The sequence below is a fragment of the Halyomorpha halys genome, unplaced genomic scaffold (assembly GCF_000696795.3).
Source record: "Halyomorpha halys isolate HHAL.00 unplaced genomic scaffold, Hhal_1.1 Scaffold1556.1, whole genome shotgun sequence".
NCBI lineage: Eukaryota > Metazoa > Arthropoda > Insecta > Hemiptera > Pentatomidae > Halyomorpha > Halyomorpha halys.
Window position 1 is genome coordinate 44,593 of NW_027105186.1, and position 26,426 is coordinate 71,018.

The 26,426-nt window shown below is 29.3% G+C and overlaps 1 protein-coding gene across 1 annotated transcript in view; it reads left to right on the forward strand.

The window, feature by feature from the left end:
* stumps (DBB domain-containing protein stumps) overlaps positions 1-26,426 on the forward strand; it is a 226,968-nt gene that overhangs the window by 34,482 nt on the left and 166,060 nt on the right. Inside the window, exons 2-3 of the mRNA XM_067049156.1 lie at positions 6,321-6,364; positions 17,093-17,272. Coding sequence (XP_066905257.1) covers positions 6,352-6,364; positions 17,093-17,272 — 193 coding nt within the window. The 5' untranslated portion in view covers positions 6,321-6,351. The remainder of the gene's footprint in view (positions 1-6,320; positions 6,365-17,092; positions 17,273-26,426) is intronic.

A 26,426-nucleotide genomic window follows, 5' to 3' on the forward strand; every position in this document is an offset into this window, starting at 1 on the left:
AAAAAGGAAAAAAATAAAGATAGGATAAAGGTAAATATCATCAAACTAGGTTGTATATAATAAAAATTCATATAAATATTATTACATAACCTATAAATTCAATCCTGGTTGTAGAATTGTTTTCAGAAACTTGTTAATTTAAATACCTAGATATGTCTTTATGGATCTATATTTGTGCTATGCCAAACCTAAAATAAAAAGCTAAAGTTAATTAACAACAACAATGGATTTATACTGAATCGATAGAATTTTAGAATATGCAATGTTAAACTACAGTTGATTATTGAATCCGTAGGTTGGAGAAATCCTTTAATTAATGAAAACACAAAGAACACAAACATTTATCTGTGGGCAGTTCTAAAATAATGCAAAGTGAACACAAATGTGTGGGCAGCAAAAGCGCCCTTTGAATATATGCCCAAAAATACTCTACCAGTCGGAAACAAATTTAGGCCAGCATGTACCACCGAACCAAAATCAACTATCCACATGCATGCGCATGCACGAATTTGCCATTGTCTGGCAAACGTATGCGACACCTTAAGGTCATCAGACTCACCTAATTCGATTTTGTTAGTACCAATTAAATAAATAAATTATTGCAGCCAACCCTGGACGAGTTGGGATACCAATGGAGTAAATAAAAAATAAAAAAATCACAATATTTTATTTGTTAAAATTTTAATTATATTAACAGAATAACTGAAGATCAATGTGATATTTTGAAGTAATAAGCAAGTTTTTAGAATATACTAGGGTGTTGAGGTCAGTGAATCCTAGGATGTTTTGGGGAAAAATTTCTGTATTTCATTTATTTATTTTTATTAGTAAGCTTTTCTTTTATGATGTTTTAAGTATTTACTTGAGCAGAAATGGGTGAATGTGAAATAAATTTGATTAATTCAGGTCTTGGGTTTTTACCGCGCGATTTTGAACATTTTGGTTTTTTTAATGCACATTTTTATTATCAGCGTTTCAGTTGTTTTATCAATTTTTTGTATTTGATGTTTTTGACTTTTGATTAAATTTGTAAATATATATATTAACAATTGTACCTTTTTGTTTATTATTTTGAGTTTACTTTTATTTAATTCTTTTCACTTTTTTTATTATTAGAATTTTCCTTATGTTTTATTATACGATAAATCCTTTTAATAATATGTTTATAATTTTGTTTTTATTTCACATATTACTTAAGCCTAATTTTTGACACTTGCAATATTATTCTAAAGGGATCAGTCTCTGAATATGATTATTTCAGTTTTTTACTGAATAAACATTCGGTCTCTACTCATCACCTATTATTCAGCCATTACTATGAGATGATTCTGTATCTATCGACTTTTCCGGTTATCGAGAATTGGCAATAACCTCTGTTTAAGGCGGGTCTGAGACAATACCCTACTTGGTAGAAATCCCTCCGGATGAAATCGTGGCAAGCTACCAAACTTGCTAATGTGGAAATAGAAAGCGTTGTGTAAGGATAGAAATTCAGATAACCGAATCATGAATTTCCTCTTACGGGCCGAACAAAGACTTCCTACAGCAGTTGGCTAAAATTCAAGGCTTCTTAAGGCTCAGCTTGTGGAAGCTCCTTTCTTCCGTATATTTTAGTCTTTTACTTTTTCGGCTCTTGCATTTTTGTATCATGTTATTCAGTTTTTTTTTTCAATAATTGTAAATTCTTGATAAAGGTTTTTATTGTGGTAACTAACATATCCTTAAATTAGCTTATAATATCCTTAAATATAATTCACTCACGAAATTCACTACATTTTTTTGTTTTACGTTTTTACAAATTAAACGTTTGATGATGATTACGCATCATATCATTTCATCACTATAATTACTATATAGATATTTGCAAAGCATTATTATGTTGATTCGAAAATGCATACTTGACATGATGTGTTGAAAATCAAAATAAGTAAAGTAAATTAATGACATTAAACAATTTTGAGAAAATAACCAATATAGTTATTTAATGTAATTTTTGAAAGACGTTATCACTAATCCTATGAGAAATCATGGGATTGATCAATTATTTTTGGATGTGGCTCTTGAAAGATTTCTTATAATTATATTTTTAAAAAAAATTCGATTTTCATAAATTTATTTCTTAACACCTTCATTCACTCATGTTCAAAAATTCTTTTTTCTTTAAATCTTATAATATTATAATCATTCTTTGATGAAAAATTTGTATATCCTATTATGTATATTATACTTATTTTTTTATATTTGTTATTTATTAATTATTATATACAATTTTGCACAAGGCTATAATCAATTCAAGAACATTGTAAGGAGCAAATACTTTTTATTTATATGTTACATTTATGCGATTTGAATTTCCTTTTCTTTTAAAAAAACTTACATAATAAAATGAAATAATAAATAAATAACAAAGTAATTAAACATAAATTATAAAAGATGGATAAATGAACGAATAATGCACTTTGATAAAAAATAAAATATACATCAGTTTTGTATATGTTTTCTTCCAATCTTTTTAGTGATTTTTTGCCGTTGTCTCCTATTTTTGTATAAAATAGTTGTCAAAAATGGTAGTTAAAGATAAAATGTTTTGTGTCAGTAAGTATGCGTACTGTTTAATCGTAGGGAGCTTCAAGCTAGACAACATATTTAAAATTTTGGTGTACTGAGGATAGTTGTTTGCTATTCTTATACGAATATTTTTAATGACCTCTAGTTTTCTATAGTTTGAGTCACATGTGTTGCTCCAGACAGGAGCAGAACGGGTTATTGTTGTTATTGGATCAGAATCAGTTGTTGAAGGACACTCAAGAAGATAAGTTGCAAGTAGTAATAGTACTAGACATAGTGTCATGTTCCGCTCTAGCATTTCGTAAATACTTTAAGAGACCGTGACGAGCGCTTAAGTTGGGGCGAGGCTTCTTGAACACTCGGTTTGGAACGATGTGAGTTCGATTCCCATCTGGAGAAAATTATTATTTATTGCTGAACGGGAATGAATGATTATGCTCCCACTCTGTTTCGTAAGAGAAAGTAACATCTCGGTTGCCGTCAGGTCTTGGTAAAAAGAGCCACTCGGTTAAAAATATTTACTGCTTCTTTGAAGTAATTTTCTCACAATCATCAATACCTGTACCATCGCTTCAAACGTGCCAGCACATGATTAAGTTATGGAGAATTAATAAACAATTCATTTTCACACGTATTTAATTATTAAATTCCAATACGTTTCATAAAACCATCAATGGACATTAAATCAACTTTGGAAAGAAGATTTCTTATCAAATATAAAACAAGATTTCTTATTTGATAATTTAAAATGCCTGTTAATATATAAGGCTATTTTGCTGACCCTTAGCTATATTGGCTTTGTTTTGTTTGTGCATAAAGAAAGTTAAAATTTATCCATTTTTAGATCTTAGCAATTAGCCGACTAAGCCCATGGGATTATGGTCAAGTTTTAACTGCATTTAAACCTGTCTTCAAATTGCAAATAAAAAAAGGCCACAATGTGATTTGGCTTTAATTTTCTCAAAAACTCCAAATAACACTTCGAACGTAGGTTACCTTATTGTTAACGAAAGACATTCCGAACATTAAATTGTGTACGAAATTTTGTTGTTTTTTGGTAGAACTTTTGATATAATTTTCCTTTGGAGAAACAAAAGAATATTTCCAACAAAACTATAATTGTCTTTAATTTAAGGTGATTAATATTTATATACTTTTTTTTTTTTTAAAGAGATTAAATGAAATGGGTATGTGTGGGACATGAACTTTATCAAATAACTATTGACTTATGCTGTTAGCCCTAATTTGTTAGATACACCAGCGGCTATTATAACATATACCTTCTCGGGCTAGATAACCTCGGTATTCTCGTGGGGATAAAAAAAAATGTCGGCATGATTATTCATAGGGTGGTTAAATATGTAGTAAGTGAAAATAAAATCGCTTTGTTAATTTTTTCATTTTTGTAATCTGTTTTATAAAGTTATATTTGCTTGAGGAACGCGTTTACATATGCTTGGACAATTTTCTTTTTATATAATTTTGTTATTTTTCAAACAAATTAACCGTTATTAAAAAAAAAAAAATAATATGGCATCTATAATTACTTCATGCACCATTATATCATGCAATCATCGTCACGGGTCCACTAAACGGTGGTGTCGTTATTATTAATATTAAAAAAATTATTTTATTAATCAATCTGCTATCTCAGAGCAAGGTGTATAAATCAGAATCGGTCCTATAAGCAGACCGTTGAGGCAGAAGATTTTCGACCCGAGCGGTAAGCCAGAGCGAGGTTTATGATCAATGGGGAGCTGGGAGGATGGAGTCCATTCATCATATCCTAGTGGGGGCCCGCACCGATGGTCAGTCGGCTATTGTTGTCAGCTCTTAGCTTCTAGTCTCCATATATAGATCATCTTTTATAATATTTTCATAAAAGCCAAATTCACTATCCGAACCATTTTTTTTTTTTTAATTCTTAATTGGAAATGTTGAGTAGCTTTATTTTAAAAAAAGAGAAAAAAAATCTGAACAGCAGAGATCCATCATATAACCTCTCCCCGCTATTATTTTGTTTTGAGCATTGACGACACTACCGAATAATTTTTTAAGTGTTATTAAAAAAGTAAAAAATATAAAATTTCATGGTGCTCGTAATAATGAAGGTCTATTTTTTTTTACAATTTATGCAACATGTACATTTTCTGTCATGGTAAAGAAATATTTGAAACTTTAGTATCTTCAATGATAATAGTTGGTCATAGATATATAAATGAGAAGATAATATAAATATAAATGGTACTGCGGTCAGTAAGGAATAGAAACTAGAAAAAAAACGTATTTACTAGCATCATTTAAAATTTCAGTCCATGAGGGCTGAGAACAGAAAACATTATAACAATGAATAAAAGGAGTTAAAGAATAATTAGAAAATAAGAAAGTAACCAACAATATAGATACATATGATTTGAAAGAAAAGGTATGGCCCAAGTATTATAAGAAGATATAGATTATATGCCAATAAATAATATTAAGATCAAAGAGAGGAAAGAAAAAAAAGAAATGACTTACATATAAAAATCTAGTAAGTAAATATTTGTACAAAATGAAAATTATTTAATATTAAAGTTATAAAAAAAAAATGTAATTGATTAAATATATATATTTTAATATTTACGAAAAGTCCATAAGCATGTATATATAGACTCATATAATCAAAACTACATCTTTCGGTTTCCTTTTATTTCATTTATTGGATTATTCCTTAAGTTTATGATTGGTGATGATGAGGATTTTTTTTATTATTATCTTTTTGAAAATAATAAAAAAAATACCGTTGGTTTATATTCTGTATTTCATGTTTTGGATTTTCGTTTATAATTGTAAATACATATATTAGCAGAAATTGTACCTTTTCATTTATTATTTTAATTTTAATTGTGTTTGATTTTTTATTTATTATCAGAATTTACTCGCCTAATCTTTTACGATATGACATATGGTTTTATTTTATTTGTTCTAATTTTATTTTATATATTATTGTTGTTCATTTTTATCTTTTCAAATTGATTATTTTCATTATATCTTATGCTGGTTTATAATTTCATTTTATATTTTATATTTTACTCTAAGGCTCTTAAGCCTAATTTTGACTGGTATAATATTATCCTAAAGGGATTAATCCCAGAATGAATAAATAACAATATTATTATAATACATTATATAAGTAAAATAATTAATCCTTTAATCCTGTTATTTATCTTCTTATAATTTTATAATTCTTGTTACATATAATAATTAAATATGTAATACATATAAGTTTTTCTTTATTATTATTTTTTTTTTTTATAGCTTCAATATTAAATAATTTTTAATTTGTGTTTGTTTTATATTTTATCTTGTATATTGTACCTTAGTATATTTTCATATATTTATCGTTATTTTTATTTATTTATTTTTCATTGTTAATTTTAATATTACTATATTCCCATACAGTTTCAATATTATTGTAATATTACACTTTTTGGTTATTTTCTAATAATTGTGTGATTTCTATTATTCAATATGGTGATTATCTAGTTTTTTGTAATTAGCCCTGATGAAGGCCTGAAATTCTGGCCGAAACGTTAGCACTAATTAATTTAACTTTTAATTTCAGTTTTTACTTGCATTGGTTCTTCACTGACCGCTCCCCTACCTTCTCCTGCTTATTTGTAATATCTTTCCTTTTATTTTATTTTTTTATTTCAAAATTGTTTGTTTACGTGATAAACTAACTATGACTATATAAATATTTTCTGTTACAGATCGAGCGTGCATTAGGATGAGCTAGAGAATATGGAGGCCCTAGGTAAGCAAGGCACGAGCCTTACATCCTACCACCTGCCTCGCAGGTTCCCCTCAAACCATCTTTTTTTCCTATCTTCCATCTTTATTACGTCCCACTCTGTTTACTTCCTTCCATATATATCGTCTCTTTACTTCGTGGCTCTTCTTTATTCTCCTTATCTTTCCACCTAACCAAACACTATGTCAAAATATTAATACAGCCTTTAAAAAATATGACTTTGCAATTATCCTTTAAAATTGGAAAATGATGTTGTAAGGATCGAATTGACTGAAAGTTAACCTCTTACTATTACAAATCAAAATTAAGAAAATATTTTCAATAACGAAATCATATTTAAAATACATATAAAATTTAGTTTGTTAATAATATCAAAATTCGAAATTTTTTTTTTTTTTCATTTTAATAACAATATTATAAAGAGAACTTAAAAGGAGTAAATGTATGGTCTGGTTATAAGGAAGTACAAAATAAAAATGTTATTTAATTATAATGTGTCCAAATGTACTCTGAACTCTGGACATTTCATGTATTATATATATGAACTAATGTTATTTTCCTTAATGAAGGATATGAAAAAAAAAAATCTTTTATTTACTGAAAAACAATATAATCTCTCACATTCAAATTGGTATGGACTGTTTTTGTGTACTTTAATACAATATATGATATTAAAAAGAGAAAATCTAATAATTTCATCTAATAATGACAAAAAAAAATATTTTTTATAATAGCATTTGATGTAATAATTTTTTTTTATTATTTTTAGAACCATGTTATTTTATATTGCTCCTCCGGAAGAATAATGACAACGCGAAACGCAACTGTAAAATTTTGCGAAATTAACTTTAGTGTTGGTGGGCTCAAAAATGAATTTACTAGATGTTTGTAACTAGAAATAATTGTCTATTCGAAAACATTTTTGTACCCGCTAATAAAATAAAGTTAGTTTCTTAAAGTTAAAGAAACTTTCAGTTGCGTCCGTACTTATACTAGAATACCAATGATAACTATCTTATCATATTTATTTTTATACTAAGTGTGTATATACACAAAAAAAGTTTAACAACTATTGAATCTGGTCATTTAGAAATTTAAAAGCAAATACTTGGGAAAAGAAATGATATTAGAAGCATTATCTTTTTTTTTTTTATTAAGTGAATAGAGGAAGGAAATAATATTGATCATAAATGAATATATTGTTCGACAAATATTTACAAAAGAAATAAACAAATACAGTTATATAATATTTATTAAGTAAAACAATGGTGTACGGATTGGCCCTTGAGTTACCCCCTTCAGGATGCTAAAATATAAATAAAATTACCATAGCTTTTGGTCAAATCTCCTACCTTTATTGAATGTATCGTTATATTATTGCTTCTGTTCTATGCTATTTAGTTTCACTTGCTTTTTAAAAAACTTTTTATTATTTTTTTTATGGTGAAAACAAAATATTTTTCTTTAAAAAAAATATATATATTTTTTTATAGAGGTGTTAATAGTTAACTGTCGATTTGATATGAGAAGATGGTCGGGGTGCGATCAGTAAAGGAACATAAATGAGTAAAACTTATTTATTTGTGCCGACGTTTCGACCTAAAGTTCAGGTCTTCATCAAGACCGAAAAAAAAACCAGATAACAATTTTAATTTGCGCCGTGTTACTGGAATTACCCCCTATCACAATATTTTTGGTTGTAAAACATAAACATACTGGTATGGACTAGTAAAAAAAAAAATCATTTGTTACATTTAACTCTTTGTAAAGTTATTATTTAGAAGAAAACTGAATTATCGATTTTCATAGAAAATTAACTTCATATTTCTTTTGCAGCTTTATATGTCAATGTCTGATATATGGAAAATACTAATAATAAAAAAATGATGAACCATTGAGTACTGAATTAGTAATAAAAAACTATAATGTATGTTTAAATTTTTAATATAATGAAGTTTTATAATAAAAATTATTTCTGGATAATAATGATATTACTTATTAAATCCATGACTGAGGTTATTAAATATATTAAAAACTCTATAGGATATGACCAATAAAAGGAATTAATGTCTCATTAAGGAGATTTAATATCTACTCTTAGTTGGTTTAGCGCATTATTGGACAATAAAGCTTGCACTAGGGCAGATACGGGGGGTGGCCAATTCAATTTTATGGGCTACTAGTTAAATCAACTACCGTTTAACTTAGCAACCCTTATATCCAAAAGAAAGTATATATATATCAACATTAATATACAATTTATGAGCCACTCTTTCCTCGCTCATCCTAATCACATTGCCAAGTCATTTAAGCCTCTGTATCCTTATTTACGAGGAGATGCTACATTCCTTGCAGAGCTCGAACAGTTCACAATTTTTCCTTCTTCGCCAATTAACATTCTCGCATACGGGCCCTAAGATCCTATACAGAATTACATTTTCAGACCTGTCAGGCAGGTTAATGCTTTTATTGCTTAGGCTCCACGTTTCTCCACCGTATGTGACGATTGGCCTTATCAACGTTTCGTACAGCATGAACTTGGTGGAACGGTTAACAGTTTTGCTAATCAAAAGCCTTACAATGGAGAAATAGGCTATACTTCCAGCAGCAATTCTGCTTTTAACCTCTTCTTCTCCATTCTGGTTCTCATTGATAATAGAGTCAAGGTAAGGATAGTTTCTTACCACTTCAAAATTATAGGAGCCCATTTCAAAACGACTCTGCCTTAGATCCAGTGCCTTCTTACTCAATACCATAATCTTGGGCATACATAAGTAATTAAATATCTAAGTAAATTTAGTTACCTATATATATACGTTTTATTTCCCACTTCTTTCATTACTTTAATTTAAATAATTTTCATTTTGTACATATGTTTACTTACAATATTTTCACATATATTTCATTATTTGTTCTTTCCTCTTACTTAATTTTAATATTACTCTTCTCATACAGCTTTTATCTTCTTATAATACTTGAAATTATTATTTTTTTATCATTCAGTATATCCTTTCTATTCATTGGCTAGTATCTTTTATTTTGTTCTTTGGCCTAATCAAGGCTTGAAATTCTGGCCGAAAAAATTAATAACTTTTTACTTATTTGTGTTTCTCGCTTACCGAACCCTCAACCATTTTCTCCTCATTAAATAAAGATTTAAAGTTTTAACCAATTGTAAGCAAATGGATTTGTGAACAATTTTTCAATAACAAATGATAATTATTCAGTTTTGTTTCTTAAAAAAAAAATTGATAAAAATGGCGGATATTGATTTCTTAGTAATTAATATAATGTTCTTAAATTAAAATTTTGCTAAAATTTTATCTGTTTTATTAATTTATTTTGAGCTTTATTAATTTGATAATTTATCTCTTAAGTGGGGGCGCTAATCTAAAATGCATTAGAGCTCTTGAACTTTGAAACTTTAATCATTTTCTTCTGCACTTAATTAACCTTTGGTTGTTTAGTTATTATAATCACCTTGATTTTAAGTGGATATCAGTTTATCGTTTAAAATTGTTACATTTACAAATATACATATATTTTAGATGTATAAAACCATGTGTTTATTTCGTTTTAATAACTACTTTTAGAATAGTTTAAACTGCATATTACTTTATTATTCTTAATCAACAAATAAAATCTTAAAATCTTGCTGTATTAACGGTTTATAATAAGCTTTTTATAAAATATTTCCAGCCATTATTCTTATCATAGGTTTATTTGTTTAGAAATCCTGAGGCATTGTGAATTATCAGCTTGAATAAAAATAGTAACACTGACTTATAGGAAAAAAGATTTTTGGATCTTGTCAAAACTATTTCTGGTCCTAAACAAATAAATCTGACAACGATTATTTTTTTAAATATATTAGCTACTGTTTCCAGTATATATGATATACATATATATGATAACACTTATAAAAAAAATCTTGTAGACCAATTTTTCACAAAAATTATAATTTCCAAAGCAGGTGAAAACCATGTATTGAAAATATATATATTATTTTGGCATCAATAGTTTCAAAAACTAACTTTCGAAATTATTAGAAAAAATTAACTTTGATTTAAAAATAATATTCTAGGAGATATGTGACAGATATTGCCTGTTTTATTTATGAGTTTGGATTAACAACTCATTATATATTTAATAACTCTTTGTTTTTCAATATCTTGCTTCAAACAAATTTTTATAATGGGTCTTATATGGAGATATATAATTTTAAATGCAACTCGCGGAGCTATAAAGCATTTCTGAGATAACTTAGGTTAACCAGCCTGTTGTAGATGCATAATGGCCTATCTCAAATTTTTGTTTTTCAAACTTTCCTGAAGAGTATATAAAATATGTGTAAATTTGTATATTTTTCTATGTGATGTATATAGTAGTGCAAATCTAATCTTATGTTTTTAGTATGGAGTTTTGAAAACTTCAGGAGTAGTTTCTACCATATCTTTGTTACGTAAAACAGCTTTTTATGTTGAAACTAGTTGGTCATAAGTATAGCCATCTATTTAAAACAATTTGAATTTAATGCATTCAGTAATACATTACATGGCTATTTTTTTAGGGAAAATTAATTTTAATGAAAATAGAATGACTTTTTCTATGTACTCTTTAAAATAGTTCCCATTAGTCATTATATACCTACACCAGAGCTTTGTCCAATCCCAACACGCTTATAGAATTCCATTTTGGAATGTTATGTATAGTTCATTCAGTTGAAAAACAATGACATTTTATTTTTTGGAAAAAAGTTATATATGGGCATAATATCTGGCAAATGTAGGCTGGGGCATCATCAGTGTTGTTTTTGGTCAAAAATTGTATGAATGAATAACCAATAAAGTGTAAATATATATTCCTAAAATTAATTTGAATTTCGTTGAATTATTCTTCAGCACTACAGCATTATATACAGTAAATTCTCAATATCTACACTATGGGTATTCATGATCTTTAGTTTAAAATGTTAAAACGTGTTAAATGGAGAAATATTTCCTTATTTTACCATGTTAAAACGATATAACATTTAACATGGTAGGGAGCCTGTTACTTGGCCTGTTAAATGGAGAATGACGTCACGCAACATACCATCTTTGTAATCGTTTCGTTTGTAGTTGTGTTAGGTTACTTGCTCGTTGTTTGTGTTTTGAATGTGTTAGTATTGTTTAGGGTGTTTTTAATTCTAATAAAGCAATGGATGACAATAATAATAATGTAATGACAATTGTCAATCTGCTCATTTTGACTCTCTTCCTTACAACTTAGAAAATCTAGGCACAATTACAATTTAGGCATGTTGTAATAAATTACTTTAACATAAAATTAGAAGTAAACAATAACAAGAAGTTTTGAAAGGAAAGATTAAAAAACAAGTTGCTCAAAAATCCGCTTGGAGCTCTTTTGTATTTAACATGACTTTAAATAGCGCTGCTCATAATGTTATGTACTTGTAACATTTAGCATGGTAAAACCATGTTATAATGTGCCAAGTAATAACTTTTCCTTCTGACTGATTCATTATTCAGATGTTCTGTCGAGGTTAGGTGGCCTTCATTTCAGAAAGATACCCTTGTCGGGTACGTGCATAACCTTAGGACGTCACTCTCCAATTTCTTTGTTCAGGCATTCGGTAGAACTAAACTTTTTGGCGACTTTCGCATTCAGGACGCGTTGGATCCAAAAATTTCCCCCAGCTGTCTCACTGTTGTGACAGTATTACCATGACAGGAAACTGCCTTATTTCAACTTTACCTTTAATAATAATTCTGTATGTTCCGTTTAATACTTCTTTATGTACTTAAACGCCGTGTATCTCATAGGCGACATGAGCAGACCTTGGATAGGTACTGATACGATTTGAATTTAATGCTAATATACAATTTAAAGACGGGAGGGACGCAGTGAATGAGAAGCTAACAGGATGATTGCGGCCTTAGGATATAGGCCCTTTGTCTAAGGAGCTCCCTTCGATCTAATCCATTCAGCCTCATTCACCTCATCAGAGCTCCATCGCTACTCTTGTGCTTCGCCTCCTCCGGCAATATCCTACGCCATAACACTGCCTTCATATTCTATTACAAATGTTTTCAGGCGTAGTGTTGTTTTTTAAAATTAGTTAGATGGGTTTCAGTTTTTATGTGCAATACCTAGGAACATCCCTTAGAGTTGGTAGCATTTTTTTAAACAACGCATCAAGGTCATGAGTGACCAGTGGCAAACAGGGAGAGGTAATAATGGAGGTTAAACATATTTTACCAAAATAACTAATAAGGGGAAAAAATGGCTGAGTTTAAAATTTACTTACTAGTGCCATTACTCGAGAATAAAAATGATACTAATAAAAATAAATAATACTCGTGGGTATTGATATTTGTATTTGCTGGGATAGAACTAATCTGGCAGTGGTCTTTTTTGTCAACCCCTAGAGGTTACCAGAGTTACCACTGTGTAATAACCAAGGTGGGAATCAAACCCACAACGTTCCGAACTGAGCGCTCTAGGACCTACCCACTACCAGCACTGTCGTCACGTCCCTATTAACGTATTTTAAATCTTTGAGATTTAAATAAAAGTACAAACATTAAATATGTAGACTTACTTTCGTTTTATTAAATGTTTACTCTGCCAATAAAAAAAAAATCTACTTATTTATTCCACTAGTCAAGCCGCTAGACTTATATATTTGAAATCTTAATTATGGTCAAAATACGGTGGTACAGTCGTGGTTTTCGTTTGTAGTTAATTACTGAGATGTCCTTCCAATTTTCCCGATAGGATAGATCACATTACAACTAAATGACAACAAAATTACTAGATATTAAAAAATGTTAGGCCCCTTCTAAGGAAGAATATATAGTTAAAAGTTAAAACAGAAACTAATCAAGGTTTACAGTAGGTAGAGATAGTAACCTTCATTAAAATGTTCAGTAATTTTTATAATAAAATAGGACCAGGGTGGCTCAGGGGTAAAGTACTGTGGTACTAATAGGGAATTGGACACGGGTTCAAATCCGGTTGTGACTGATAATTATTTCCCCTGTAGCAATAAGTCAACCCTAGTTGTTCAGGAGCTGTCCGTGGTCCACCCAACCTCAAGAGTGGGTACAAAATTCCTAAAACTAAAAAATCAGGCGGTCGAGCTAAATTCTGACCAAGTTACCTACTAGCACAACAGTACTTCCAGGTTTAGTAACAGTACTTCATTACAAACTATTGCACACCTAACCATTCATGGGTTGAGGTACAGATTTATTTTTATTTTTTTCAAAAAATGCCCAGTGAAATTTGAAAATAATCTCATATCATGCTCTCCAAAACCTACCTAATTAAATGTATGTTATTCTGAATTAAAGCCTTGTACCCTAAACTGAGTCATATTTATGCAAATTTATGCTGGAAATCCACTGAAAAAGGATCCGTTGGAGGTTTGTTTATCATTTTTGAGCGAGCGTAACTGTGACTCAATTAAAACAGTAATTACTTAATAATACAAGCATTAGATGTAATCCTTAATAACATAAATTTTATTTCGCTGTTCTAAAACATAAGTACCATTTATTTTTTTGTTTAATCGGTAACATGAAAGAAAAGTAGGATCGCCAAATGCTCGCAATCAAAACTCTGAGATCGACCATACTAATAAACTTTTCTACAAACTACAATCGCAGTAACGTACACTAATATTAAAAAATAATTGAATATTTTTACGATTATTACAAGCCGGATTATTTTTGTTTCGATTTGCCATATCCCAACAGTGAAAATAGAAAAAACATTCCATAGTCATTTTGTCAAAAATGACTTATTTTGCCTTCATTTGAACATAAAAATCTCCGAAGACTGAAAATTTACTTTAATTTGAGCGGTTCGTCTAAAGCTCTGGTATAAAGATAACTATAAAATATAAGGAATAAAGACAACAAGCATTTCTGCTAACGGATTTCTTCAACGTATTTTATTATTCACGTTTTTCCCTCCATATTTCCCCTCTCTCTCTTCTTATTCCTTCTTCCACACCAACGTTTTAAGTTATGTACACCACTTCTGAGTACTTTAATTTGAACTACTAATTACTCTCATCCTTATTTTCCTCTATTTTTTAAAAGCCTTTGATTCCATCCAACCACATCATCCTCCTTTTTTAACTTCACTGTCTCTCATTGTCATTTAGTACTCTTCAATGGTTTTAATCCTTCCTTACCAGTCGTTCTTATGTTGTTATTCCTAATAATCCTCCTTTAACTCTCTACCTCTTTCTAGAGGCATAACTCAAGGTTCCTCTCTATCCCCTACTCTTTTCTCCATCTCTATCGATGACCTTCTGCGGCCATCCACCATTCCTAGTATCATCTATATGCAAAGGACTTACTAATCTACCTTTCCATCTATCCTCATGTCACCTCAAATGCCATTCCTAAACTAAAAGGAGACATCATTATTATAAGAACCTGGGCAACAAACAATAAACTTACGTTAAATGCTGAAAAGCTATCATGATTAGATCTTCCTCTCTCCTCATATCTATTCCCGGACCCCCAACCTAATGCTAAACAATACTCCTATATTATTCCATACGTTAGTAAAAAATCTTGGTGTCTGTTTTGATCCAACTTTATTCTGGAATCCACATATCGCCTAAATTTCCCGACATACCATTGCTACCCTGAAGCCACTATCTCCTTCTAGTTAAAACCCATCAACTCTTAGTTTCCTCTCTTGTTTTCCCCCACTTTGACTGGCTGCCTGGTGTATGATGGCTAATTCTCATAACCGTAATGCAATTGGGACACTATAGACTTGTACCAAAGAACTGCTACTTTTATGAACTAGCTTAGTATTTAGGGATTCTCTAAATTATTATTAAAAATATGTAAGAAATAAAACAATATATATAAGTTTATTCTTTTGGTCCAGACATCGTATCTCACTAAGTATATTCAGATCTGATGCACTCTCCATACAAAGCTATCTTGATTGAAGGAGACAAGATGTGTGGCCCACCGGACTCCAAATCATCTCTTATAAGTTAGTCTATATGCTAGGGAGGACGAGCATGTATAAACAGATTACTAAATGACAGACCAGAGCTGGTTATACATGTCAATAAGCGATGTATATTTTCTTGGCGCCAAACTATACCATCGTGTATAGAATTATTAATTTTATTATTTGGAGGTATCTTCAAATAATTAAGAATAAATGATCATCATTACTGGTAATGGTGAACTTTGATAGTAAAAAAAATAATACTTGATAATTAGACAAGGTTTACATATAATAAAACGCAAATAAACATTTTTTTGTTAAACATATTCGCTGTTTAGGACTCCATCTTGACAATAGCCTTACTTGAAATCCCCATATAGTACAAGAGCTGGGAAGAAAAGAAGGCAGTTATATCACCCATTTTTTTATTATTATAATAAAAACTAGGTATAATTACTTGTCAAAATTGATGAGTCTGCCAAGTATAGGTAGGGGGAATAAAAAATGGTGGCTGTTTCAAAACCTTAAAAAACACTAATTTTTCGGAGCTCTATATCTTAAAAACTACCAACAACACTAAAAAACCTAAGAGTACATTATTTAAAGAAGAGTAAATTTTCTGAAATATTAGCCCTAAAAGAGCTATTTACGTCGAATAGTTCTCGAGATACAGCTTTTTAAAAAGCAAAATTTCTTAAAAATCTACTGCAAGATTAGTAGTTAGTTAATTTATTTTGAGAAATCTCAGGAACTATGTGTCATACAGATGTCTATTAGCACTCAAATTAAAGCTAGTACAATGGACTATAAAGAAGAACCTTTACCTTCGTAGGAATAGTAGTTTTCATGATATTTGCTCAAATAAATTGATTTATAGATGTTCGGACAATAAATTTGATTTATGAAAAACTTCATTTCAGAAATCTTAGGTTTTCTTGTGTTGTTCCTACTTTTTAAGATATAGAGTTCCCAATGAAAAATTAAATTTTTTTATCGCTTTTAAACAGCTGGCATTTTTTATTCCCTCTACCTATACTTGGCAGCCTCATCAATTTTGACTAGTAATTATACATAGTTTTCATTAAAGTAATCAAAAATTGGGGTGAGAACTGCCTTTTTTCTCCTCTTGGGCTCTTGTACTAATACTAGACTGAAACGACTAGAGACTACATGTAGATTTCGATTACTTTAGCGCTTACTTAACGAACGCTCTAAATTTCCCATTTTCTTAAAATAAAAACTCTTATACACTATGATAATCAGATAAATTTGGACATACAGAATTTAGCTTTGGGGCTTCACCAAACCATCCAATTCCTCCCATATCCATCCTTGTGATTCGAAATCCTCTTTGCTCCGTATCTTGGCACAAATAAACTCATCCATAAATATCCCATTCATTGCATATTTAGACCAAAATAGACATGCATTCTTTCATTCAAAAATCCTTACCCATGCAATTCATTAACGTGAGAAAGTGTTTGTTTTTACCAAAAAAACTAAAAAACAATGTATGTTATACACTAATGCCTACGAAATAAAAAACAACAATTTTGAAGATATGTTAACTTGAAGTTAGTTAGTGTGGTTTAATAATCAAATACGGTCACACTGTCCTTCAATCATGCTGAAAATTAATTGTTAATTAACAGACTTATATAAATAATTTGTCAGTTTTATGTTGTTGTTTTTTTTTCGAAACAGACTAGCAATGATATTTATTTATTTTTTCTTTTCCAGATAACCCCTCTTACTTCAGATTGTGCCAGGAGGATGTACCTGTGCAGGACATCTGGAGGGTTAGAAGGTCCTCTGAAACGGTCACATTTTCTTCTGACTCCGTTTACTTCAACAACAGGAGACATTCCTTGGCCACTTACCCGAGGACAACTAGACCAATCCTACAGAACCAGAGACAAGGTAAGAGATTTACTTATTTGTATTATTATTAATATTGATAATAATTTCTTTTTAAACAATTTTGATCTCTTTTCTCTCAACTTTATTCTTTTTAACATCCGACGTTTCGACCTCTCAGGTCATTCTCAAGGATTCCTTATTCTGTCTGTATTCCTTTTTTTCCTTAAAATTCATTAATGCCGGCTAATTGCCTTTGTCCCAATAATTTCTTCTATTAAATTATTTCCTAAATTTAAAACATTTCATTAACCACTTTTATGTTCATTAACAAACCCCAAACAGATTTGTTTAATTAATGAATTTTAAGGAAAAAAAGGAATACAGACAGAATAAGGAATCCTTGAGAATGACCTGAGAGGTCGAAACGTCGGATGTTAAAAAGAATAAAGTTGAGAGAAAAGAGATCAAAATTGTTTAAAAAGAAACTAAACCACTCTCAAACAACTATAATAATAAAAAATAAATCTAAAATTGATAATAATATTTATATTATCTTTTTAAAACATAATTATGTTTTAATGTTCGTTTTTTCCCCTTAAAATTTTCGTCAGATAAGTTTGTCTGAATATTCTTCAAAATTATTTAGAAAAATAAAAATTAATAATTTTACAGAATTAGTAACCTTTTTGAAGAAGATAGTTGACCGTATGAAGTAAAAAGAAACTAATTTATTGTTAACCATCGTTTTGTTTATCGAAACGTTGGTTTCTAATAAATAGTTTTCTTTTATTATTTTGTTTTATATATATTTTATATTTTATTAATATAATATGTCAATACTATTCCTTATGTGAAAGTTAATGTATATCATAATAAAAAACTTTTATTTGATAAACATATTTCTTGCCTTTAGTGAAATATTTCTACTATGCTTTGAATTCGAATAAATGAAGCTTAATTAAGAAGAAATTTCCAACGTTCCAAAAGTTTTCTTTAAGATTAAGATTTTAAGGTCAGGGGTCGACTGAGATGAGATTAAATCTTTTTGATATTACAAAAATAAATTAATTTAAAGGTTATACTTTGATATTTATTACACCAAACTTCGTTGAAGATTACCAACTTTTTTTCAAAGGGTGGTGCGAAATTTCTTAGAAATTAATAATTTCAGTTTTTGTGTAATAATTTATTATTTCATGTGGCATGTTGTGTGAAAAACTCATTTATAGCAAATATTTGCTAAAATTATTTCTTCAATTTAATTGAAATTTCGATAATTCCTGTCCTACTATACTATTTTATTACTTTCACTTACCTTTATATAGAATATACAGTAAGAGAAAGTATTCTAATCGTGATGATCGTGTAAAATTTACAATTTGAATTTTTAACGGAAAAACATGTTTGGATCTTCCTAGTCACGCAAAATGGTTTGTGAGTCTGGTTGTGTTTGTGTTAACAGCGTATTTCAAAAACAAAAGGTCATAAGAAACTGAACTTACATATTTGAAGTTGGTATATACCTGGGATATGAGAGAAACATGTCGACCATTTGAAAATGCCACTTTGTATAATAGATATTTCACATTTATTTTTTCAATTGTCTAATTGAATGTTTTGAATTAATGAGTAAGTGGTCTTTTAATATCATATAGGTTTTATTCTCTTCGAAATAGACTACTTAAATAATCTATTAATTAATAAATAGACGGCTTAAATGCCGATTTTTCCAAAACTCTACCTGTAAACTACATTTAAGTTTGTTTATTTGAAAAATTTAAACAGTTCTCTTTGTTAACATTATACAATGTATAAATACAAAATAAAAATAATTTTATTAATAAACAAATTAAAGAAAAAAGGAAAAATAGATAAATCCAATTCGAACGGGAAATGCCGAGACTGCACGATCTTTTCCGATCGCATAACTGCTGTTTTATAGTTTGTTAAACTATCCTATTCCTGGCAGGAATAGAATTAATATTTGTTATTCCCGTCTAGAGAAATTCTAAAATATGAACTGTTATAGGAACAGAAAAATAAACAATATTTTTTCATAATTTTTGTCTTCTCTTGTATCTAGATATTTTTGTCGAAATTAACAATTAACAAATGTAGCGACAACTTCAACACGTGTTAACTGATCTACAAAACTTTGGGTCTTCATTTTTTTAGACTTCTTTGTGTAAGGAAAATAAGACAAAAAATATTTTTAGTAATGATTTATTAGTAACTTCATTCTACACAATATTTTATTAATTTATTGATCATAGAATTACTACATGACATAAAAAACATATCGTTGTTTCTCGAATTGTTAGTAAGTATATAGATTCCTTTTCATTGCCTTAAGGTAGTAAGAAAAACTAAACTAAAATAAAGAAATTACCCATGTAAAACATTCATGAAAATTCGAAACCTCTTTAATAGTTTAGAGTTGAATTATATATATTAATAATAAATTATATTGAATTATATTTATTAATAATAAATTAAGTGAATGTTTGATTCATCTTCAAAGAGACATACATAGCTTATGATGGAGGATTAACAATATTTTTCTGACTCCTAAGGTTTAATTTATGGAAACATTACGAAAGTGTTCCCGTCGCACGCTCATCCCTCCTGTTCTTACTGAAGTGTAAACAATTCGTCTCCTAGAACTGATGCGGGTGTACCCCAAGGCCTCCTAATGGGGACATAACTCCTCCTGTGAGGCCGAGTAATAGGAAGAACTCTTCTGCTTACCGAGGAGCGAATGATTAGTGTGGCACGCGACGGGCCACAGGAAATGAGCCCACGTTCATTGTCTACAGCTATTTTAACAGCTCTGCACCGTGATACCGGGCAGCAAGATTGTTATGTGTACGATGCAGCTCTTCTGTTTGAAACGTAAAATAACATAATCTTAGGAATTAATATAATAATTCAAGTAGTGGATTATTACTACATTCAGAAATGTTCCAAAGCTGGAGAAATAGTAATTTGGCGCCCAAATCATTTCTCAATGAACCAAAATTTCTCTCTCTCTCTATTAGCTGCTAAGGGCAGAGCGTATATTTTTAATACGTTGTTAAATTTTTTAATGATATTATTGTCACTCTTAAGTATAACAAACACTTCCATGTCGTAAAAACAGGTCCAGTGAGCTATCACAGGTTTTTTTTTCGCTCTTGCCAGATAATCTTCAACATCTTTCATACTTTCTTATTTATTTATTATTGTAGCAAACGCCTAGACGACCACTTTGTACATCGCAGTATGGCCATCTTTCATGTTCATAAGTTTGTTTAAAAATTAGATTTCTATTAATTAATTTTCAAAGACTTTTATTCAGTTTATGTTTTGACTAATTACATTATTTCAAGTAACAAGTTCCACAAATATCCCTGAATCTTCGACATTCTCACTTCAAATAAATCAGGCAACAAAAGGCATGCCATATGTATATGAAGTAACTTTAAGCCAAGCGTGGGCCGTGTTGGAGGTTTTATTTGAAGAAACAGATGTGTTCCAGTTTATAAAGAGGGGTAGTTGGCTTTTGAAACTTCACAGTTGAGTACGAAACAGAAATTCAATAGCCCATATATAACGACTTCAAAGTTCGAAATTTCTCCGAAATTCCATCAAGAAAATTTTTAAAACCCATTGAAGTGTTTTGAATAATCAATGCTCTATTCTAACGTTACACTCCTTCGTCTGTGTATAGTTTATAATTTCTCGTTCAGCAATTCCTTGAGAAACCGCAATTAATAATTAAATACAAGACAATATAATTTATAAAATATTGTGGTTTAAAAACTTTTTTTAACCAGTATTTTGAACTTGATAATGTATTCTTGTAAGAGGACTATTATAACAAACACATTAATAGCATAATATATACCCCATGATAATTATAGATTGTAGTAAACGTATTAGGGTTAGCTACTCACATGTAAACAATTAGATAAGAAATTTAACATTTAAAATAACTAAAAAGCAAAAAAGAACATCACTCAGGGGTGTCTAATGCTTTAGAGGGAATACCCCAAGGGATTTCTCCTCCACATCACTTCTTGGCAGTCATCAAACTTTGACTCGACATCTATTTGGATAGTCTGTCTTCCCGGCACAGATCTAGGCATGACAGGAATCTATTTTTGGGGAGGGATGGCTATTGTTAATTTGTTTATAAAAAAATAAAACAACCTCAAAAACGAGTTTGGTGATTTTAATAATTTTAAATACCGATGTTCATATTGAAGAATTGGGGGCAAGAACCTAAACCGTTTTCTTCCTTATTCAAGTGTTTCAGATTGAATTAATGATATCTGAAAAATATATTTAGAAAAAAGTTTAAATACTATAATTGAATAGTTTAAGTTTTAAGATATCTAAAAAATGATTGAAAAAAAACAACTAAATTTGCAGAACCACCCTATAACAACAGATTTAGGAAACTTCGTTTACCCGAAGAACAAATAAATATATCAATCACAAAGAAAACTAAACAAGAAATATTTGACTAAGCACTTGCTTACTTCTATGAATTTCAATGACTGATTTTGGTTCACCAAATGATCATATATGTCTGTAGTTTTTCTTAACTCCACTTAATGACTTCGATTCACTATATTATGATTAAAATGAACTATGTGTGTTAAATTATATTATTTAGTTAGATATACTTATATCCTCATTTTTTCATATTTTTAATCAAGCTAATCCAAAATGTAAAACAGATTTTAATACTGATTTTTGAAATTAAGCGTTATCCTTTTCTATTTTCAAATCCTATAAATAAAATAAATGTAAAATTAAATTAACTAAACAAATTAAGAAAATAAAATGAGCTATTCAGAACAAAAAATCCATTATATTATCATCCTAATTAATTTTCATGAAAAAAACTATTATTTAATTAATTTCTAAATGTATAGACTATTAAAAATTTCTCCATACTTATTACATAATCATTAGCTCATCATCATAATTATTATTAATTTACCAATTGTAAATTTGTACCATTATTATTATTTTTTTTAGTTTACTTCATTTTCATTTTAGTATTTTGTATTTAGTTCTATTTTGTTAATTATTAATCTTATCGCTAGAATTTAATTTATATTGTACTGTTCTAGTTTATTGCCTCCACAGCACCCTAATAATCAAAAGGGTAACTAATAAATGTAATGTGTGTCTATCATTTCCACATGATAGAAAAAATATACTTTCATTAATATAAATAAATAGACATACAAATACATAAAAATTATATAAACTATATAAAACATACTAAAATTAAAATAATATAAAATAAACAATAATTGAAAGAGAATATGAACTAAATAATAATGATTGAAATTTACTGCTAATAAATTAATAATAAGGAGATAATGAATTTGTAATAATTATGGAGCTATTTTTTTAAGTTAATACATTGAGTAATTAATTATATAATAATTTTTGTAATGAAAATTAATTTTGATGATAATATAATGACTTACAACCCTTTTGTTCTGAACAACTCATTTTATTTTCTTTAATTAGCCAAGTTAATTTAATTTTACATTATTTATAGTGTGGATTTGAAAAGAGAAAAAGATAACGTTTAATTTAAAAAATCAGTATTAAAATCCGTATTACATTTTTTAGCACAAATAAGTAATAAATCTCAACTATCTGATATAATGAAATAACGTAGAGAAAATTTGTTTTATTTTTTCTAATTTTTGTCTCATTTCTTCTATCAACGTATTCCAAAATGAGGACGTCAGTGCTATATGGAGCCATGTTCTCAATGATATTACTTAATAAGGTTACTAACAAATATTCCACGAATGTTTTCAAGGTCGGGATGTTGGGTCCTTATCTATTGCGTGTGGTCCATTTCATTCAAGGATGTGACTACGTGAGAATCTTTTCGTCTGTACTTTCAACTACGATGATCAGTTTTTTAAAATTATATTTTTAACTTTATTAAAACGAGTTGATTAAACTGTCATGCAGAATGCTTTGTGTACATTTATCTTTTAATAAGGGTTAAAGCAAATAAGTTGACAACGTTATTCTACTTTTTTTTATGAACAAACTCGAAAAATAGATTTAGTGAGTGAGAACACAACTTTCACTTGATGCTAACGTCCCCAAGTTTTGTTTAATTCAGTAAGCTCCGGTTAAAGTAGTAGCTATTTTTGTCATTCTTGAAAGAAAGAAGAAGAAAATAATCTTTATTTTTCTATTACTATAAAAATTCGTATTTTAGGGTTTCTCGAAATGAGAATAACAAATATAAATTTTATTCCTACCGAGAATAAATTTTTTTTACAAAAGTTAACGAAGCAGTACCCCGTTCCATTTTCCCATTCGAATCTATATTTCCTTTTTTTCACCTTTAGTTATTTACAAATTCTTAATTATTTTGTATTTGTACATTGTATATTATTGCTAACAATGAAAGCTGTTTATTTTTTTCAAATTATAAAAAATCCCCTGTCGAACATATCCGCTACCTTGGACTACACAGGGACAAACGACTAACCTGGAATCCTCTCACACAAGACTGAAAAGACAGGAAACTGCGCGTGGATTTCGACTACTACAGCACTTACTAGAGAAACTGACTAAACTTCCAACACATTACCAAAGACTGATCTACATGACTGTAATAAGGCCAATCTGGACATAAGGAGTTGAGCTGTGGAGCTCCACTAAACCTTCGAATTCCTCTCGTATCCAATCCTTACAATCCAAAATCCTTCGTAAAATCCTCAATGCTCCTTACTTTGTCACAAATAAAATCATACGTTAAGACCTTAATGTTCCATGTGTATGTAGATATCACTCCTTCCATTATTAACGCCCTAACCATCCAAACCCACTAGTTTCTAACCTCGCTTCCTCTTCCATTCCTCACAATCCTCCGAGATGCCTGAAAAGATATGGCCACGAGACCTGCTAATGTAAACACTTCATTAGAGTACTGCCAATAAGTATTTTCTCTACACGTCTGTATCACTCCATAATAACATACATTAAATTTACTAAATGTATTATTATGTACATTTGTAAATTCCAATAAAGATATTAGAAAAATAATAAAATAAAAGGTACTTTATAGTGAGATTTTCCAAATATTGGGCATTTAAGCACTTTAATATTATAATATATATTATATTGGAAGTGTACAAGGATCATCTCGGCTCAGTTTTTATATGACAGAACTAGCGGTCGTAAATTTTTCACCGTCTATAGGAAATATTTTTCCCTCCTTTGTTCCCAGATATGAAACATAATATAATGCCTTTATTATATTATTGACTTTAGAATTTTATAACTTATGATTTACAGATAAAGTCAAATTTCTTTGCGCTTTAATATCCTACATCCTGCCAGTAATACCATGATTTATTATATAATTCAGTTTCATACCGTGGGACAAAGAGGGAGGGCAAATAAGAACCACGGTATCTTTTGATTCTCACTAAAATAGAACCTAACAATATGTTTTCCCCTTGCTATATCTAGAACCATCGAGGCATAAAAGCGCAGTTTCGTATCGCAGTAAAAGCACTAGCCGAGTTCTAATAATAAGTCCGACACCGAAATTGGCTCACAGAACAAATGGTTGGGGTAGTGTGATGCTCCCCAGCTGTCGAGCAATCTGGGTCAGCAATTGTCCTGTATCCTGGCCAGGACCCTTAGGTAGGCAGGAGAGGAGACGTTGTTATGATATGTTTGTCCAAGTCCTAAAAAAAAAAATTGAAAAAGTTTTTAGTCTGTGCCATAATAACAAACCCTACAAGTATAAAAGGCCAATATCGAACTAACTCATTATAGAGTTTCATAATGGATATTAATAATTGTGTTTCCTAATTGCTGTTTAATAAAAATATATGATTACTACTTTTTATGGTTTAATTACCATGTACTTATTATGAATTTAATCAAAATAAATTATAAGGGACCTTGTTGATGATGCTTGTGAATCATCTTTAGGAGGATTGTCTAAACGAATGCAAAAATAACTTTATTTATATGGGGCATAAGAAGAATTTGTGGTTACAAAGTGTAGTGTCCAGAGAATTATGGCCGAATTTTGATTAAACTTAATGTTATATAATTATGTAAGGAGTAATACTTTATTAGGGGTATTCATGATGTCAAGTGTAAATGTAAAATTTTTTAACATACTAAATGTAAAAATTATAGAATTGTGAGAACCTAATTTAAAATTGATGTTTGTAACTTTGTAATCTTTACGAAATAATAATATTTACATGACATTCGTCACATGATCTTTCTTCCATCTCACTTATTCCTTGTTTTCTCTTTTATTTGTTTTCCATTACTATATTAATATTTGTATCCATTACTTTATTAGAGTTTTAAAGCGACTAAAACCATAACAATACATACCCAACAGACAAAAAGGTGTTGTGCTTAGCTATTCATTCTCCGTTTAGCAGGCCATTTAACAGACTCTCAACTATGTTAAATGTTATGTCGTATTAACTTGCTGAAAGAAGGAACTATTTCTCCATATAACACATTTTGACATGTTAAAATAAAAAAAATACCCTTAATATAGTAGAAAAAAATACATATGCTTTACTTTAATAGAAAAAAATACTTGCAATATATATATACTTGTTGTTATTTTTTAATCAAATCCAATATATTCATATTTATAAATTATTATAGCAGAATCTCATATAGATAAGGCAAATATATATATATATATATATATATAGAAAATTTTGATTTCTAACACCTATTTGTTAGTATAAAATTTACATTTTGTAATAAACTGAATATGTTTTGGGTGTAGAATTCAAATTTGTCTTTGAAACCTTTACTTTTGTGAACTGGATATATTACCGTTTTGATAAACTCTTCTAAGATGTACAGTATAATAGATATTCTGTTTGGAGAAAGGAAAGTTGATTGAAAAAGTAGAATTTGAATGAGGGAACTGTTAGTGCATGGCGTATGGTAGAAGGTATAGAGTTCCAGTGAGAGGCTGCTCGAGTAAATAACGAGCCTGCTATGATAATACGGAAGATTTAAAATACAGGTTTGGTACGATAAAAGAGGAGTAACAACGAGTTCTAATCCCCTGAAATAGAAAGAACTTTAGGAAATACAGCACGGTAGGAAAGGAACAGCCAGTTAAATTTGAGGAAGTGTACATGCAGTCAGTACTTTTCACGTTTATTCGTGTACTGTACTT